Source organism: Cupressus sempervirens, chromosome 8, assembly GCF_028749045.1.
Source record: "Cupressus sempervirens isolate cs-2001-9-10 chromosome 8, ASM2874904v1, whole genome shotgun sequence".
NCBI lineage: Eukaryota > Viridiplantae > Streptophyta > Pinopsida > Cupressales > Cupressaceae > Cupressus > Cupressus sempervirens.
The window spans coordinates 655,712,701-655,733,536 of NC_143125.1; the positions used below are offsets into that span (position 1 = coordinate 655,712,701).

Here is a 20,836-nt window from a genome sequence, read left to right on the forward strand (position 1 = left end):
ACAACATTGAATAAGAATCAGGTTGTAACAGTTGACTTTATTCTGATAAAATATAAAAGAAAATTGCAGAGGATGCATTGATAAATAAAAGGTCAAGCAATTAATACTCACTCCTTGCTCTTAACGATGTGGTCTACATTAAATGACACATTGTAAAGTGCCTTCTTCCACTCCAAAATCTTTTTCGAGGCATATCTTCCCATCTCTACATGCTTATCAAATGCATGAGCATAGACCCCTTTAGCAGATCAGACATCCACAGGGTCAATAGGAATAATTCTAGTGCCTGTCTGTAGCATAAGTGTCAGCTCTGACAAACACCAAGGGGATTCTGCATTGTTCATGGAAAATATAGCAATATGAATCTTAGCACTGCTTATTGCTTCTTCTCTTACACCAGCGATGTGATCCCCCAATCTAACCTCTTCTGAATCTAGAAACACCTTCAGTCCCATGTCCTTAAGCTTGTTATGGATAGCTAGGGCCAATGAACGCTTAACATCAGGACCGCGATAATTAATGTGTATGTCGTAACGGACATCTCTCGTAGGCCTTGCGTATATTTGACCATAAAGAAATGCCAATTTAGCCCGTGGGTGAATGATTGGACGAGTGCTACCTAATTTGAATTCTTGAGCCTCTTTACCTTCCTTCGGTACCAAATCCGTCATCTTCTTCAGGAGCATGTACTTGTCGCTGAGATATCCAACAGCAAAGGAAACATAATAAACTTCAGATTTGAAAATATCGATTTAAAAAGTTCGTGAGCCTGAAAAGGAGGAAGGAAACATGCAAAGAATGTATCAATAAGAACTTGGGTTAACTGCCTTGATTGGAGTAATTAGTACTTACTCTTTGCTATTGACGATATGACCCGCACAAAACGAAGCATGGCGAAGTGCTTCCTTCCACTCCTCCAGCTTCTCTGGGTTATATCTACCCTTTTCTTGGTGCCGCCCAAATTCCTTACCATAGCTTACCTTTCCAATATATCTTAATTCATACGGAAAGACATGGTAATAAATGGGAACAAACTTACTACCTTCTCTTCTGCTAATCAATGAAAGCTCTCGCAAACACCACTTGGACGTTGCATAGTCCTCTGAAAATATAGCTATGTTAAGCCAGGTACTATTTATTACTTGTTCCAGTACACTACGAAAGTGACCCCCCCATTTAAGCTCTTTTGAATCCAGAAAAACCTTCAGTCCCATTCCTGTGAGCATTTTATAGATAGCTGTGGCGAGTGTACGTTTGACATCAGGACCCCGATGGTTAATAAATACATCATACTTAACCTTTCTCACAAGCATTATCGATCCACCTGAAGTAGATGTAGTTGCTGCAAATTCTTCTCCCTGTTGTTGGATGCTTGAACTAGTCTTAGCTGGTCCTACAAATTCTTGACACATTTTTCCCTCTTTCGCTACCCGCTCTGTAATTGTCTTCAGCAGCATGTCTTCGTCCCTGGACACATTCGACAACAAAGAAAACAGAGTAAACGTCACAAGTTATATGGATAACTGAAGTCTATGGGCCTCAAGATAAAAGAATGAATCGATTAGTAAACACTGAGTGCATCTGGTGGAGAGATGGGTACTTAGTAGTTACTCCTTGCTCTCAACGATCGGACCTACATAATGTGAAACGCATTAAAGCGCTTTCCTCCAATCCTCCAGTTTCTTAGAGTCGCGTTCAAGCTTGTTTGGGTCAAATGCGTAGCCTCCTTTTACATAGCGTACATCATCAGTCCTAACACGCCAGAGAATAGGAACAATTTTAGTGCCTAATTGACCCCTGTTGTGCATGGATGACAGCTCTTCTAAGCACCGGTCAGATTGTGCATAGCCGTCTAAAAGTATTGGAATGTAAAGCTAGGCACTCTTAAAAGCTGCTTCTACTTCTTCATCCCGCAAATCGAGCTCTTTCGAATACAGAAAAACCTTCAGTCCCAATGCATCAAGCCTTTTAAATTGCTACGCCCAGAGGATGATTAAAATGATTGATAAATACATCATAACGCAGGAAATCTTTCACAGGCATGGTGGATACACAAGAAGCAGATGTGGATGATGGAAATTCTTCAGCCTGTTGGCAATTTAGCGGAACACCACTGTGCGGGTTAGAAGAAGATGCCATGAAATTAGATTTAAGCAAACATGAAAAAGGTTGAAAAAAGGGGCGTTCAAAGAGAAAAGGAGTGGGTGAATATGAAAGAGCAGGAGAGGGATAAGTAATGAGAAATAAATGTGCGACTAAACTCGTAGACTGCGTGTACTCGCTGAGGTAACCGCGCGGAAGAAATGAAGAAACGAAGAAGCATGACAGAGTCTGACTAAAAGAGTTAGAATGACTAGTTGAGGACAACTAAAGTTTTATTTGACTTTTCGTACTCCTCTGGCCTTCTTCCAACTTTGATATTGTGGATCCACCAGAATTAAATGTAGATTGGGCAATTTCTTCTAGCTCTTGGGCACTGCTAGTGTTGGAAGTAGATACCATGAAATCAGATTTGATGAAACAAGACAATATACACAGAATTGAAGGACAATACTAGAAGGGTTGTTCGTCTTCTTGTTTAGATAAGATGCACCTAATAAAAAAGTTGAGGTAAAATAAATGCGCAAAAGAAGTGCTCTAGTTGTAATGTAGAGTCGAACGCGTCGATTGCGTGGCTGCCAACCTTAATTGGAAAGGAAACCGCGCGGGAGAAATGCTGAAGCATCTCTGAATAGAAGCAAAAGGTGCAGAAGAATTTTTTTCTGTGGAATCCCATTTCGTAGTTGTTGGTGTCTCGCCTGTTGTTCCACCGAATTCAGGGAAAACATCTAATTACCGAGTGACTAAATGAAAATGCGTTTGCTAAATTATTCTGATTGTGTATTTTTTTACTTTAAGAAAATAATTATTTCAATATCTTTAAACTTTAGTGAAATCAAGTGCAAATACGTTGCTTCATAGACAGCCTTTTGTAGATAACTATGTATTCATTGGGTACATTAAAAATTTCATCGAAGTGGGAAAAAAAGAACTCAATTTCGGCATTGTCTACCCAGCATGATTGTTCGGGATGGGCTGGATGCGTGCCCCTCCATGCCATGTCATTGCATCATCTGCAAGACCCAGTTGCACTTTGTCCAAGTGAGTGGCCGTCACACGGTAAAGGCATGAAGAGATTTGGGCGTGTGGGATGTTTTTTCAAATAAAGGTTAAAAATAAAAGTTCGCACTTAGTAAATTTTTTTAAAAATTATCATAACTTAAATAAAAATATAGTTAAGTGTCTATGGTGAAAAATCTAATTTAAAAAAAAAAAAAACTAAATGGACCTAAAATAAATTTTTTTAGTGTTAATCATAAAATTTATCATTTATTTTCCTTTAACAAAGATTTTTCAAATGAAGTAATATAATAGAGTTAGTAATATAATGAAACAATTATAGAGTGATATTAACTCTATTAATTAATTAATTTTAAAATTCTAATTCAATAGAGTCATTATTAAAATCTAAGAAATAAAATAAATATTTAACATTTCATAAGAAAATATTATTTTGTTACAAATTTAATAAGGAAAATAATATTTAACATAAAAATTGAAGGAAATATCATTTGACAAAATTTAGTATTTAACATTCAATTCTACACAACACTTTAAGTTATAAATAATAATACATATATAAAAAACAATAAGATTATATGATTTTGAATTAGTTTAGTTAAAAATGAAAGTCTACATACATCTAATTAGATAAATATTTTATTATGATATATTTTTTAAAATTTTATTAATATAAGCATTTTATTTTTTACTAAACTAATTTATATATTAATATTTTAATCTTTTATAATTTTAAAAATATTAATTAGTAAATCGAGATTATATATATATATATACTAAAAAAATTCATATAAGTTTAACTATAAATCTAACTTAATTTTTATTATGATATACTAAAAAATATATTATTTATAGTAACTAAAAATATAATATATTTATGTAGAGTTAAAATGTAAATGTAACTTTTAAATATAGCATTATTAATAACTATTTAATTTAAAATATTAATAACTCTAACTAAAAATAAATCTAGCTATTAATAAATCGAACAATTAATAAATTTAACTTAACCAAAATTGAATCAAACATAAAAACAAGCACTATGAATAAATAAATAAATGTTTGTGCTTCTAATGCAAATGCACGTGGATGACGGGGCCGACAGTTGCCATGCCATGTCATGGATGAGTGATGTCATCTATTCAACCCCATGGTTATGGATAGAGCGGCATCATCTATCACTCTATTATCGCTTCATTATATTACTTCATTTATATCACTTCATTTAAAAAATCTTTGTTAAAGGAAAATAAATGATAAATTTTATGATTAGCAATAAAAAATTTATTTTAGGTCCATTTAGTTTTTTTTTTATTAGATTTCTCACCATAGACACTTAATTATATTTTTATTTAAGTTGTGATATTTATTTTCAAATTTTACCAATTGCAAACTTTTATTTTTAACTAGATTAATTTGAAAACTTATTGTCTAATTAATATTGTACATTATAGTTATGTCAAATTATATTAAACTAATACGTATTCATTTAAATTTAATAGCATTAATGAAAATTAAATTTAATTAACATGAAAATTAAAATATAGATTTATTATGTAAATGATAATATGTATTAAACAAATAAATCTACTTATATATTGAATATCTTAACGATATATATTAAACTTAAACAATATAATATAATAATAAATATAAATAATAAACATTATTAGTTCGATAAAATAATAAATATTAAAACTAAAAATTTAAAATTTATAACTAATCACATGCACATATACAAAATATTCACTATTTTGAACCTTTATTTGAGAAAACATCCCACACATCTCTTCATGCCTTTACTGTCTAATAGCCACTCGCTTATAGAAAGTGCAACGGGGGCCCGCAGATATAATTGCATGGCATGGCATGGAGGGACGCACATCTAACCCATCCTGAACGATGGGCCTGGGTAGACGACACCGTTGCATAATTCCTAAGCAACCTTGAAGTGGGCACCTTAAGTAGGAGAAGAGAGGAGACCCCCTACTACTAGTTTTGTCATAGATACTTTTTAATTATTATTTTTTAAAATTCAAGAAAATGATGACGTGTAGATAATGCATGTTCATTTACTAATAGTTGATCATTTTTTAGCTTTCTTGGTTGTTGATTGTTTTATTTTTTAATTGAGTTGGACATGTTAATAATTGTTGAGTTCTAAGCCTAGATTATTTATTATTTATTTACTATTATTTATTATTCAATTACTATTATCTACAAAGTTAGCCCGAAAGGTTATACGAATCTAAGCTTTGACCTTGGCATCAAATGATACATCTTCCTAAACTTGAGTCGGTGTTGACAAAAACTACAATATTGCCAAAGGGGCCAAAGGGATGATGATCGAGAGGAGGAGAGATGCTAAGATAAAGAAGAGGGACATGGAGAGGATAGGAGAGGGAGGGGAATTTAGAGAAAGAGGAATGGAAGATATAAATATATAAAGAAGGCACATTGAGATAGGGAGTGATGTAAAGATAAAGATAGAAAGTGATATTTAAGGAGGTCGAGATGAAGAGATAAGGGATGGATAGTGATGGAGAGTTAATGAGATAGAGGAAGATGTAGGAGAAAGAAATATGAAAATGTACAAATTTAAATATAGTGCATGTATATATACAAAAGTAAGGTCAAAATTTTGTTTAATTGAGCTCTCCTATCTACACATGTACCCATTGCACACTAAGGTACATTGCTTAAAGTTTCATGTACAAAATATGACAGTTGAATATATGAAACAATACAACCACTCAAAAAAATGAATTATATATATAAAGAGTTCTAGATGGTCTGCAACTCTACAGTTGGAAGTCTTCGAATTAAAAACCCTTTCTAGACAATAATATATATATATATATATATATATGAGGAAAGTGGATTTGGCACAGAGTTCTAGATTGTCAGCAATTCTAGATTATTGGCTGGAAGTCTATGAATTTTAGAAGTGCTTACCAGGTGATACTTCAGCGGGTCTTCCGCGCTGTTACTTATGCAAAGACCGGTCAGCAATGAATGGTTTCAGCCACTCTTTGTCTTGGATCACTATCATTTCTTCGCTTCACGGAAAGTGATACAAAAAGAGACAATTTCAAAAAGATTGATTGAAAGTTCCTGTGTGCTAACTTCCTTTCTCCTTTGTCTGCAATGAGCCACTTTTATTATTCTTATTTAATTACATCGTATCCCTTCACACTTCTCTGTTAGTTCTACCTGGCTTCCTTCACATTTCTCTATTGTGCTACCTGCACCTCTAAGGTTTTTGTATGTTTTGGATTTCTCTTCGCCTGATGAATAACAAGAATCCCTTTATTCTTTTAGATTTACATCTTTTTCCCTTTTTTTGTTTTGTACCGTCGAATCCAATTTAATGGCATCATCTTCCAACACTAGCAACAGTTTTTCGCATGTTGCAGAATCTGCACCATCCGATGTATTTATTAGTAACGCCAAACATATGCTAGCTGGACTCATGATCTCTGAAAAGATTAAATATGCAGCCATGCAACTGAAGTTTTTTCTGAATTCAGAAGAGCGTCAATTGGTGGATCAACAAGTATAAATCTAACATCGGTCCCTTAATGACAACACCGAAAATAGATTGATTTAAATTATAATCATGCATATAATCATTTGATAAATGTATAATTAATGCTACTTTATTGAGATATGAGTGCATAAAGAAAATGTTGGGGGTTAATTAAATATGAAATATGTGTGACATTTGGGTAGATATTCCATTTGTCAATATATCTATTTATCGAGGGATTCTCCTTAGAACAAACACAGAAATAAATTGAAAATATAATTGGTATACGAAATTTATAATTTTTCTATCTTACCTTTGAGATGCATGTGAATCCTAGAATGATTATATGTCTAAAAATTTGTAGCATTGACACAAAATGTATGCATAACACAAGAATTTGGATATGAAGGGATATAATTATTGCGTACATATAAATTTAACGTAACCTACAATGTGTCATCATGTAAATATACAACATATGTCATACATATTCTCCAAGTTAAACTTAGAAAATAAAGAGAAAGTTAGCTTGTATGATAGGAACAAAACAAAAGTAGATTCCATATAATTGAGGATGGAGGGTGTTGAGAAGAAAAAAATGTTCATAAGGTCGAGTGAATTTGGAGAAAATAGATGGATCAATCGCCATAACATACAATCATGGATCATAATAAGGATATTCTAATTTAACTTAATAGTATCAAATTTTCACAAGCTATTAGTAAATATCAATAAATTTTTGCATTCAATTGTATGTGTTTATTGGATTCTAACAGAACACCCAATCGAATCTAGAAATATATTGATATTTACTAATTTAATCTGTTATGAATTACATAAAAGAGAGTGCATAATGTGTTGGACCCTGATAATTAAAAGAGTGATAATATCTAAAATGAACTTATTTTAATTAAGTAAAAAAAATTTATTGTGAGGTTTAAGTTTTCCAGAAGTTGAAGCACCAAAAAATTTTAATTATACTAAAAAAATTATAGTACATGTGCATGTAAATTTTGACAAACAAGTTGAAGTATATAATATAGCCTACTTAGAATGTACACAACACTCAAGTTCAATATTGATGGTTATTAAACATTAATAAAAATAAGTAGTATCCGCATCAACAACATCCTTTATGCTAGAATATGATAGTTATAATGAAGGATTATGAATGACGTAATATATGAGCACTTTCACTAATATAAAGTCATCTCTCTTCCTTCTCTTTCTCCCCACACATCTATTAACATGATAAGAAATTAACCATAATTATATTTATTCGAAAATAAAATTTAACTAACATTGTCTAGATCATTCAATAAGAAGAGCTCTTGGCGAGATGGAGTTCGTGCCTTTGAGCTTGTCAATGATAAAATATTATATTTTTTGAAAATATATATTTTCCAATTAGATTGTCAATTGTTATTAATCTATTATTTATTTAGTTATTAATTAATTTTTATTTAAATAAAGTTGATATTTCTTGTGAAATTAAAAAATTAATAAATTTATAAAATAATTTTTTAACAAAATATTAGAATGAAAATGACTTTTTAAAATGAAATAGTAGATGTTTAAAAAATATACTAAAAAATTCCCATTTGTGTGCTCTTGTGAGAAAATTTGACTTGTGAATTTGGAATGGCTAAATAAGCAAGTCATATATCTATTTAACTATTGGTCCCTAAAATTGAATTTCCTTAAGCTCCCATGAATGAATAATAATTTACACCCATTTAACAAACATAAACACAAAATAGAAACGATGTACAAAATAGTTAAAATAAAATTCATAAAGGAAGACTTAGAATTTACTTATATTTTATGTATATTTCAGATAATTCTCTTATTTTGAAAATTAAAAATTAAATTTATCACATACTAATTGAATGAGAATATAAAATTTGAACATTTATAACAAGGTCAATGCATGCTTTCAATTTATTTAAAATAAATTTGAGCTTTTATTTCTTAATTAAAACTACACAGATGTATTCATTAGATTATATATCATCAATTAATTCAAAATATTTATAATTAACAGCGTATGCATTTCCTTATTTGAAGGGTGAGGGGCTAAAATTGTCATCCAATGGTTGGAAATAATGTAGGAGTAATGACTACCATTGAAGTCATCTCACCCGTTCATTAATTCTTACCTTCTTTCTTTATCATTTTGGAATGTGTATTTTCACCACTTTATAGGTGATCATGCTTCAAGCTCATACTTACTCTTTGCTATTGACGATATGACCCGCACAAAGCGAAGCATGGCGAAGTGCTTCCGTCCACTCCTCCAGCGTCTCTGGGTTATATCTACCCTTGTCTTGGTGCCGCCCAAATGCCTTACCATAGCTTCCCTTTCCAATATATCTTAATTCATACGAAAAGACATGGTAATAAATGGGAACAAACTTATTGCCTTCTCTTCCGCTAATCAACGAAAGCTCTCGCAAACACCACTTGGACGTTGCATAGTCCTCTGAAAATATAGCTACGTTAAGCCAGGTACTCTTTATTACTTGTTCCAGTACACTACGAAAGTGACCCCCTCACTTAAGCTCTTCTGAATCCAGAAAAACCTTCAGTCCCATTCGTGTGAGCATTTTATACATAGCTGTGGCGAGTGTACGTTTGACATCAGGACCCCGATGGTTAATAAATACATCATACTTAACCTTTCTCACAAGCATTATCGATCCACCTGAAGTAGATGTAGTTGCTGCAAATTCTTCTCCCTGTTGTTGGGTGCTTGAACTAGTCTTAGCTGGTCCTACAAATTCTTGACACATTTTTCCCTCTTTCGCTACCCACTCTGTAATTGTCTTCAGCAGCATGTCTTCGTCCCTGGACACATTCGACAACGAAGAAACCAAAGTAAACGTCACAAGTTATATGGATAACTGAAGTCTATGAGCCTCAAGATAAGAGAATGAATCGATAAGTAAACGCTGAGTGCATCTGGTGGAGAGATGCGTACTCAGTACTTACTCCGTGCTCTCAACGACTGGACCTACATAATGTGAAATGCTGTAAAGCGCTTTCCTCCACTCCTCCAGTTTCTCAGAGTCGCGTTCAAGCTTGTTTGGGTCAAACGCGTAGCCTCCTTTTACATAGCGTACATCATCAGTCTTACCACGGCAGAAAATAGGAACAATTTTAGCGCCTAATTTACCCCTGTTGTGCATGGATGACAGCTCTTCTAAGCACCGATCGGATTGTGCATAGCCCTCTGAAAATATTGGAATGTAAAGCCAGGCACTCTTAAAAGCTGTTTCTACTTCTTCATCCCCCAAATCGAGCTCTTCCGAATTCAGAAAAACCTTCAGTCCCAACGCGTCAATCTCTTTATAAATTGCTACGCCCAGAGGATGTTTAAAATGATTGATAAATACATCATAATGCGGGAAATCTTTCACAGGCATCGTGGATGCACAAGAAGCAGATGTGGATGATGGAAATTCTTCAACGTGTTGGCAATTTAACAAAACACCACTGTGCGGGTTAGAAGAAGATGCCATGAAATTAGACTAAGCGAACATGACAAAGGTTGAAAAAAGGGGCGTTCAAAGAGAAAAGGAGCGGGGATAAGTAATGAGAAATAAATGTTGGACGAGACGCGTAGACTGCGTGTACTCGCTGAGGTAACCCCGCAGAAGAAACGAAGAAGCATGACAGAGTCTGACTAAAAGAGTTAGAGTGACTAGTTGAGGACAGCTGAAGTTTTATTTGACTTTTCATACTCCTTTGGCCTTCTTCCAACTTTGATATTGTGGATCCACCAGAATTAAATGTAGATGGGGCAATTTCTTCGAGCTCTTGGCCACTGCTAGTGTTGGAAGTAGATGCCATGAAATTAGATTTGATGAAACAAGACAACAGAAGCAGAATTGAAGGACAAAACTAGAAGGACCCAGCTCGATCGTTCAGGATGGGCTGGATGCGCCCCCCTCCATGCAATGCCATGGCATCATCCGCGGGCCCCAGTTGCACTTTGTCCAAGCGAGTGGCCGTCACACGGTAAAGGCATGAAGAGATGTGGGCAAGTGGGATGCTTTTTCAAATAAAGGTTCAGAATTTTTTTCTCTTTTTAGTCTCAAAATAGTGAATAATATTTTGTATATATGTATGTGATTAGTTATAAATTTTAAATGTCTACCTTTAATATTTTTATTTTATTATTATATTGAACTGATAATGTTTATTATGTATATTTTTATTATTGTGTATTGATTAAGTTTAATATATATCATTAAAATATTCAATATATATGTAGATTTATTTGTTTAATACATATTATTTACATAATAAATATATATTTTAATTTTCATGTTAATTAAATTTAATTCTCATTAATGTTAGTAAATTTAAATGAATAAGTATTAGTTTAATACAATTCAACATAACTATGATACACAATATTAATTAGATAATAAGTTTTCAGATTAATCTACTTAAAAATAATAGTTCGCACTTAGTAAAAATTTTAAAAAATTATCATAACTTAAGTAAAAATATAGTTAATTGTCAATGGTGAAAAATATAATTTAAAAAAAAAAAACTAAATGGACCTAAAATAATTTTTTTAGTGTTAATCATAAAATTTATCATTTATTTTCCTTTAACAAAGATTTTTTAAATGAAGTAATACAATAGAGTTAGTAATATAATGAAACAATTATAGAGTGATATTAACTCGATTAATTAATTAATTTTAAAATTCTAATTCAATAGAGTCATTATTAAAATCTAAGAAATAAAATAAATATTTAATATTTCAAAAGAAAATATTGTTTTGTTACAAATTTAATAAGGAAAATAATATTTAACATAAAAATTGAAGGAAATATGATTTGACAAAATTTAATATTTAACATTCAATTCTAAACAACACTTTAAGTTATAAATAATAATACATATATAAAAAACAATAAGATAATAAGATTTTGAATTAATTTAGTTAGAAATGAAAGTCTACATACATCTAATTAGATAAATATTTTATTATGATATATTTTTTAAATTTTTATTAATATAAGCATTTTATTTTTTACTAAATTAATTTATATATTAATATTTTAATCTTTTATACTTTTAATAATTTTAAAAATATTAATTAGTAAAAAATGTCACTTTTAAATATAATATTATTAAACTCTATTTAATTTAAAATCTACTTGCAAGTGCAAGCTACCATTTTGATTGAGCAGGAGAAATTGAGAAGGTTCCTGCATGATGGGTACCAATGGCATAGAACTTTGGATGACTTGCAAGTTTTCGTGCATGATTATAATAGGCTGACCAGGGAGATCAAAGAGAAAGGGCATGCCAAAAAAGAGGAATTATTCATGCCAATTCAGATTCAAGAGCACAAAAGAATTGTTTGACTGGAGGGCCCCTTAGGTTGGACAACGTGGGTGGATACGCCCTATGATGTTCTTAGCTAGACTATTCCTCTTCTCTTCTGTTGTTTTTCTGACTTGATGTACAGCGGTCTCTGATTCTCTGTGGTGAGGCTTGGCCTCCTTGTTTTCTCTCATGGTGACCTTTTTGGTTCTCCTCCTTTTTGTAACTCTTATATCTAATAGAAAAAATATTAATAACTCTAACTGTTTTTATTATGATATACTAAAAAAAATCTTATTTATAGTAACTAAAAATATAATATATTTGTGTAGAGTTAAAATGTAAATGTAACTTTTAAATATAGTATTATTAAACACTATTTAATTGAAAATATTAACAACTCTAACTAAAAGTAAATCTAGCTATTAATAAATCGAACTATTAATAAATTTAACTTAACCAAAATTGAATCAAACATAAAAACAAGCACTATGAATAAATAAATAAATGTTTGTGCTTCCAATGCAAATGCACTTGGACGACGGGGCTGACAGTTGCCATGCCATGCCATGGATGAGTGACATCATCTATCCAGCCCCACGGTTATGGATAGAGCGGCATCATCTATTACTCTATTATCGCTTCATTATATTACTTCATTTATATCACTTCATTTAAAAAATCTTTCTTAAAGGAAAATAAATGATAAATTTTATGATTAACACTAAAAAAATTATTTTAGGTCCATTTAGTTTTTTTTAAATTAGATTTCTCACCATTGACACTTAGTTATATTTTTATTTAAGTTATGATTTTTTTTTCGAATTTTACCAAGTGCGAACTTTTATTTTTAACTAGATTCATTTGAAAACTTATTATCTAATTAATATTGTATATTATACTTATGTCAAATTATATTAAACTAATACGTATTCAATTAAATTTACTAGCATTAATGAAAATTAAATCTAATTAACATGAAAATTAAAATATAGATTTATTATGTAAATGATAATATGTATTAAACAAATAAATCTACTTATATATTGAATATCTTAATGATATATATTAAACTTAAACAATATAAAATAATAATAAATATACATAATAAACATTATTAGTTCAATAAAATAATAAAATAATAAATATTAAAACTAAACATTTAAAATTTATAACTAATCACATGCACATATACAAAATATTCACTATTTTGAACATTTATTTCAAAAATCATCCCACACATCTCTTCATGCCTTTACTGTCTAATAGCCACTCGCTTAGAGAAAGTGCAATAGGGGCCCGCAGATGCAATTGCATTGCATGGCATGGGGGGGACACATCCAACCCATCCTGAACAATGGGGCTGGGTAGACGACACTGTTCCATAATTCCTAAGCAACCTTGAAGTGGGCACCTTAAGTAGGAGAAGAGAGGAGACCCCCTACTACTAGTTTTGTCATAGATACTTTTTAATTATTATTTTTAAAAATTGAAGAAAATGATGACGTGTAGATAATGCATGTTCATTTACTAATAGTTGATCATTTTTTAGCTTTCTTGGTTGCTGATTGTTTTATTTTTTAATTGAGTTGGACATGTTAATAATTGTTGAGTTCTAAGCCTAGATTATTTATTATTTATTTACTATTATTTATTATTCAATTACTATTATCTACAAAGTTAGCCCGAAAGGTTATACGAATCTAAGCTTTGACCTTGGCATCAAATGATACATCTTCCTAAACTTGAGTCGGTGTTGACAAAAACAACAATATTGCCAAAGGGGCCAAAGGGATGATGATCGAGAGGAGGAGAGATGCTAAGATAAAGAAGAGGGACATGGAGAGGATAGGAGAGGGAGGGGAATTTAGAGAAAGAGGAATGGAAGATATAAATATATAAAGAAGGCACATTGAGATAGGGAGTGATGTAAAGATAAAGATAGAAAGTGATATTTAAGGAGGTCGAGATGAAGAGATAAGGGATGGATAGTGATGGAGAGTTAATGAGATAGAGGAAGATGTAGGAGAAAGAAATATGAAAATGTACAAATTTAAATATAGTGCATGTATATATACAAAAGTAAGGTCAAAATTTTGTTTAATTGAGCTCTCCTATCTACACATGTACCCATTGCACACTAAGGTACATTGCTTAAAGTTTCATGTACAAAATATGACAGTTGAATATATGAAACAATACAACCACTCAAAAAAATGAATTATATATATAAAGAGTTCTAGATGGTCTGCAACTCTACAGTTGGAAGTCTTCGAATTAAAAACCCTTTCCAGACAGTAATATATATATATATCTATATATATATATATCTATATCTATATATATATATATCTATATCTATATATATATATATGAGGAAAGTGGATTTGGCACAGAGTTCTAGATTGTCAGCAATTCTAGATTATCGGCTGGAAGTCTATGAATTTAGAAGTGCTTACCAGGTGATACTTCAGCGGGTCTTCCGCGCTATTACTTATGCAAAGACCGGTCAGCAATGAATGGTTTCAGCCACTCTTTGTCTTGGATCACTATCATTTCTTCGCTTCACAGAAAGTGATACAAAAAGAGACAATTTCAAAAAGATTGATTGAAAGTTCCTGTGTGCTAACTTCCTTTCTCCTTTGTCTACAATGAGCCACTTTTATTATTCTTATTTAATTACATCGTATCCTTTCACACTTCTCTGTTAGTTCTGCCTGGCTTCCTTCACATTTCTCTATTGTGCTACCTGCACCTCTAAGCTTTTTGTATGTTTTGGATTTCTCTTCGCCTGATGAATAAAAAGAACCCCTTTATTCTTTTAGATTTACATCTTTTTCCCTTTTTTTGTTTTGTACCGTCGAATCCAATTTCATGGCATCATCTTCCAACACTAGCAACAGTTTTCCGCATGTTGCAGAATCTGCACCATCCGATGTATTTATTAGTAACGCCAAACATATGCTAGCTGGACTCATGATCTCTGAAAAGATTAAATATGCAGCCATGCAACTGAAGTTTTTTCTGAATTCAGAAGAGCGTCAATTGGTGGATCAACAAGTAAAAACAACAATCGATTGTGCTTCCTTGCATGTTGTGATATTTTCAAAGGAGCATGCTCAATCCAACCGCTGTTTGGAAGAGCTGGCACTCATACACAGAAGAAGGAAAATCAGTAGAATTGTTCCCATCTTCTACCAAGTTAAGCCTGAAGATGTACGATATTTGAAGGGAGACTATTTTGACGCATTTGAGCGATACAAAAGAGAAGGCAAATACAACTCAAAAAAGCTTTGGAAGTGGAAGAAAGTAAATTTCAGAGTTTCACATTATATGGGGATATAATGTGCCCGATGTACTAGAAACAGTAATGAAAAGAGGAAAGGTTCATATAGCCATATTCTCAATGAACTATGCAGAATCAAAGTGGTGCTTGCGAGAGCTGGCATTAATGAAATCTGAAACTTGTGCTCAGATTATTCCCATTTTCTCTTGTGTACAAACTAAACATTTTCGATATACGAAAGGAGTTTTTGGGGATGCCTTTCAACGACTTAAAGAGAAGGGTAGATTCACCTCAAAGCAACTTCAGAAGTCGAAGGAAACACTCTTTGGTGCTTCATGGCATCTCAGTCCAATCCTTCATAGCAAGGATTGAGCATCAGTCCCTAATTATTCATTTCTTATCAATTACATAGTTAAACTCTTATAAGATAATGCTTAGTTGTTTGATTTTTTTCTTGTATTTCATATTAAGTTTAATCAAAACTCTTAAAGTCTAATGTTTATTTTCTCGCATCTTTTTGTTATATATGTTGAGAGATGAGGATATGCTGCTCAAGAATATTCCATCTGTATGTACAGGATTTGTAAAACTAAATGAAAGGCTGCAGAATACTCAACATAAAGGGAGCTCTATTTTCAAACTACTTTCATCATTATTCAATTTTTAAATGTATGTACTTTAAATTGTATTCAGTATATTATATTATTATACGATAGGTTAATCTCTAGACAAAATTTATTAAAGAAAAAATAAAGCCAAACTTTTCCTTTCCAGATTCACAAATTTATAGTAATTTTTGCTCAAATTTTTTGTTGTTTTCAGCTACAAACTATGCAGATCATGAAGATCAAATGCTGAATTTTTTGAAAAATCCATGATGTTTTCAATTTTTCAAAAACTTGGTCAACTATACAGTTTGTAAGGAGGATAGTCGCGGCCTATTATTATTTTCCTCAATACAAATGCATGTTCTCTTGATGAACAATCAAGAACTTCATTCTTATGGAAATGTTTCTAGAATGATTATTCAATTTTAGATTTACTCTATTATATCAATTCAAATGCTAAATGTAAATGATGGTTTTTGAGTGCATAATGATATCAAATGAGAAAATGAATTGCATTAAATGTATTTATATTTGTCATCCTCTAAAGAAAACAATTGGCATGAGTGGACATTATTTTGAACATTTAATTTTCAATATTTGTGGATCAATTCTATAAATCTAACATCGGTCCCTTAATGACAACACCGAAAATGGATTGATTTAAATTATAATCATGCATATAATCATTTGATAAATGTATAATTAATGCTACTTTATTGAGATATGAGTGCATAAAGAAAATGTTGGGGGTTAATTAAATATGAAATATGCGTGACATTTGGGTAGATATTCCATTTGTCAATATATCTATTTATCAAGGGATTCTCCTTAGAACAAACACAGAAATAAATTGAAAATATAATTGGTATACGAAATTTATAATTTTTCTATCTTACCTTTGAGATGCATGTGAATCCTAGAATGATTATATGTCTAAAAATTTGTAGCATTGACACAAAATGTATGCATAACACAAGAATTTGGATATGAAGGGATATAATTATTGCGTACATATAAATTTAACGTAACCTACAATGTGTCATCATGTAAATATACAACATATGTCATACATATTCTCCAAGTTGAACTTAGAAAATAAAGAGAAAGTTAGCTTGTATGATAGGAACAAAACAAAAGTAGATTCCATATAATTGAGGATGGAGGGTGTTGAGAAGAAAAAAATGTTCATAAGGTCGAGTGAATTTGGAGAAAGTGGATGGATCAATCGCCATAACATACAATCATGGATCATAATAAGGATATTCTAATTTAACTTAATAGTATCAAATTTTCACAAGCTATTAGTAAATATCAATAAATTTTTGCATTCAATTGTATGTGTTTATTGGATTCTAACAGAACACCCAATCGAATCTAGAAATATATTGATATTTACTAATTTAATCTGTTATGAATTACATAAAAGAGAGTGCATAATGTGTTGGACCCTGATAATTAAAAGAGTGATAGTATCTAAAACGAACTTATTTTAATTAAGTAAAAAAAATTTATTGTGAGGTTTAAGTTTTCCAGAAGTTGAAGCACCAAAAAATTTTAATTATACTAAAAAAATTATAGTACATGTGCATGTAAATTTTGACAAACAAGTTGAAGTATATAATATAGCCTACTTAGAATGTACACAACACTCAAGTTCAATATTGATGGTTATTAAACATTAATAAAAATAAGTAGTATCCGCATCAACACCATCCTTTATGCTAGAATATGATAGTTATAATGAAGGATTATGAATGATGTAATATATGAGCACTTTCACTAATATAAAGTCATCTCTCTTCCTTCTCTTTCTCCCCACACATCTATTAACATGATAAGAAATTAACCATAATTATATTTATTCGAAAATAAAATTTAACTAACATTGTCTAGATCATTCAATAAGAAGAGCTCTTGGCGAGATGGAGTTCGTGCCTTTGAGCTTGTCAATGATAAAATATTATATTTTTTGAAAATATATATTTTCCAATTAGATTGTCAATTGTTATTAATCTATTATTTATTTAGTTATTAATTAATTTTTATTTAAATAAAGTTGATATTTCTTGTGAAATAAAAAAATTTATAAATTTATAAAATAATTTTTTAACAAAATATTAGAATGAAAATGATTTTTTAAAATGAAATAGTAGATGTTTAAAAAATATACTAAAAAATTTCCATTTGTGTGCTCTTGTGAGAAAATTTGACTTGTGAATTTGGAATGGCTAAATAAGCAAGTCATATATCTATTTAACTATTGGTCCCTAAAATTGAATTTCCTTAAGCTCCCATGAATGAATAATAATTTACACCCATTTAACAAACATAAACACAAAATAGAAACGATGTACAAAATAGTTAAAATAAAATTCATAAAGGAAGACTTAGAATTTACTTATATTTTATGTATATTTCAGATAATTCTCTTATTTTGAAAATTAAAAATTAAATTTATCACATACTAATTGAATGAGAATATAAAATTTGAACATTTATAACAAGGTCAATGCATGCTTTCGATTTATTTAAAATAAATTTGAGCTTTTATTTCTTAATTAAAACTACACAGATGTATTCATTAGATTATATATCATCAATTAATTCAAAATATTTATAATTAACATCGTATGCATTTCCTTATTTGAAGGGTGAGGGGCTAAAATTGTCATCCAATGGTTGGAAATAATGTAGGAGTAATGACTACCATTGAAGTCATCTCACCCGTTCATTAATTCTTACCTTCTTTCTTTATCATTTTGGAATGTGTATTTTCACCACTTTATAGGTGATCATGCTTCAAGCTCATACTTACTCTTTGCTATTGACGATATGACCCGCACAAAGCGAAGCATGGCGAAGTGCTTCCGTCCACTCCTCCAGCTTCTCTGGGTTATATCTACCCTTGTCTTGGTGCCGCCCAAATGCCTTACCATAGCTTCCCTTTCCAATATATCTTAATTCATACGAAAAGACATGGTAATAAATGGGAACAAACTTACTGCCTTCTCTTCCGCTAATCAACGAAAGCTCTCGCAAACACCACTTGGACGTTGCATAGTCCTCTGAAAATATAGCTACGTTAAGCCAGGTACTCTTTATTACTTGTTCCAGTACACTACGAAAGTGACCCCCTCACTTAAGCTCTTCTGAATCCAGAAAAACCTTCAGTCCCATTCGTGTGAGCATTTTATACATAGCTGTGGCGAGCGTACGTTTGACATCAGGACCCCGATGGTTAATAAATACATCATACTTAACCTTTCTCACAAGCATTATCGATCCACCTGAAGTAGATGTAGTTGCTGCAAATTCTTCTCCCTGTTGTTGGGTGCTTGAACTAGTCTTAGCTGGTCCTACAAATTCTTGACACATTTTTCCCTCTTTCGCTACCCACTCTGTAATTGTCTTCAGCAGCATGTCTTCGTCCCTGGACACATTCGACAACGAAGAAACCAAAGTAAACGTCACAAGTTATATGGATAACTGAAGTCTATGAGCCTCAAGATAAGAGAATGAATCGATAAGTAAACGCTGAGTGCATCTGGTGGAGAGATGCGTACTCAGTACTTACTCCGTGCTCTCAACGACCGGACCTACATAATGTGAAACGCTGTAAAGCGCTTTCCTCCACTCCTCCAGTTTCTCAGAGTCGCGTTCAAGCTTGTTTGGGTCAAACGCGTAGCCTCCTTTTACATAGCGTACATCATCAGTCTTACCACGGCAGAAAATAGGAACAATTTTAGCGCCTAATTTACCCCTGTTGTGCATGGATGACAGCTCTTCTAAGCACCGGTCGGATTGTGCATAGCCCTCTGAAAATATTGGAATGTAAAGCCAGGCACTCTTAAAAGCTGTTTCTACTTCTTCATCCCCCAAATCGAGCTCTTCCGAATTCAGAAAAACCTTCAGTCCCAACGCGTCAAGCTCTTTATAAATTGCTACGCCCAGAGAATGTTTAAAATGATTGATAAATACATCATAATGCGGGAAATCTTTCACAGGCATCGTGGATGCACAAGAAGCAGATGTGGATGATGGAAATTCTTCAACGTGTTGGCAATTTAACAGAACACCACTGTGCGGGTTAGAAGAAGATGCCATGAAATTAGATTTAAGCGAACATGACAAAGGTTGAAAAAAGGGGCGTTCAAAGAGAAAAGGAGCGGGGATAAGTAATGAGAAATAAATGTTGGACGAGACGCGTAGACTGCGTGTACTCGCTGAGGTAACCCCGCAGAAGAAACGAAGAAGCATGACAGAGTCTGACTAAAAGAGTTAGAGTGACTAGTTGAGGACAGCTGAAGTTTTAGAGTGACTAGTTGAGGACAGCTGAAGTTTTATTTGACTTTTCATACTCCTTTGGCCTTCTTCCAACTTTGATATTGTGGATCCACCAGAATTAAATGTAGATGGGGCAATTTCTTCGAGCTCTTGGCCACTGCTAGTGTTGGAAGTAGATGCCATGAAATCAGATTTGATGAAACAAGACAACAGAAGCAGAATTGAAGGACAAAACTAGAAGGACCCAGCTCGATCGTTCAGGATGGGCTGGATGCGCCCCCCTCCATGCAATGCCATGGCATCATCCGCGGGCCCCAGTTGCACTTTGTCCAAGCGAGTGGCCGTCACACGGTAAAGGCATGAAGAGATGTGGGCAAGTGGGATGCTTTTTCAAATAAAGGTTCAGAATTTTTTTCTCTTTTTAGTCTCAAAATAGTGAATAATATTTTGTATATATGTATGTGATTAGTTATAAATTTTAAATGTCTACCTTTAATATTTTTATTTTATTATTATATTGAACTGATAATGTTTATTATGTATATTTTTATTATTGTGTATTGATTAAGTTTAATATATATCATTAAAATATTCAATATATATGTAGATTTATTTGTTTAATACATATTATTTACATAATAAATCTATATTTTAATTTTCATG

At 31.9% G+C, this 20,836-nt stretch overlaps 1 protein-coding gene across 1 annotated transcript; it reads right to left on the reverse strand.

The window, feature by feature from the left end:
* Positions 1–248: 248 nt before the first annotated feature.
* On the reverse strand, positions 249–1,214 carry LOC149544144 (uncharacterized). The gene is made up of 2 exons (XM_089795905.1): positions 853–1,214; positions 249–696 (listed from the first exon to the last, which is right to left on the reverse strand). Exons 1-2 carry the CDS (start codon positions 1,212–1,214, stop codon positions 249–251), a joined length of 810 nt encoding a protein of 269 aa, XP_089652031.1.
* Positions 1,215–20,836: the final 19,622 nt, after the last annotated feature.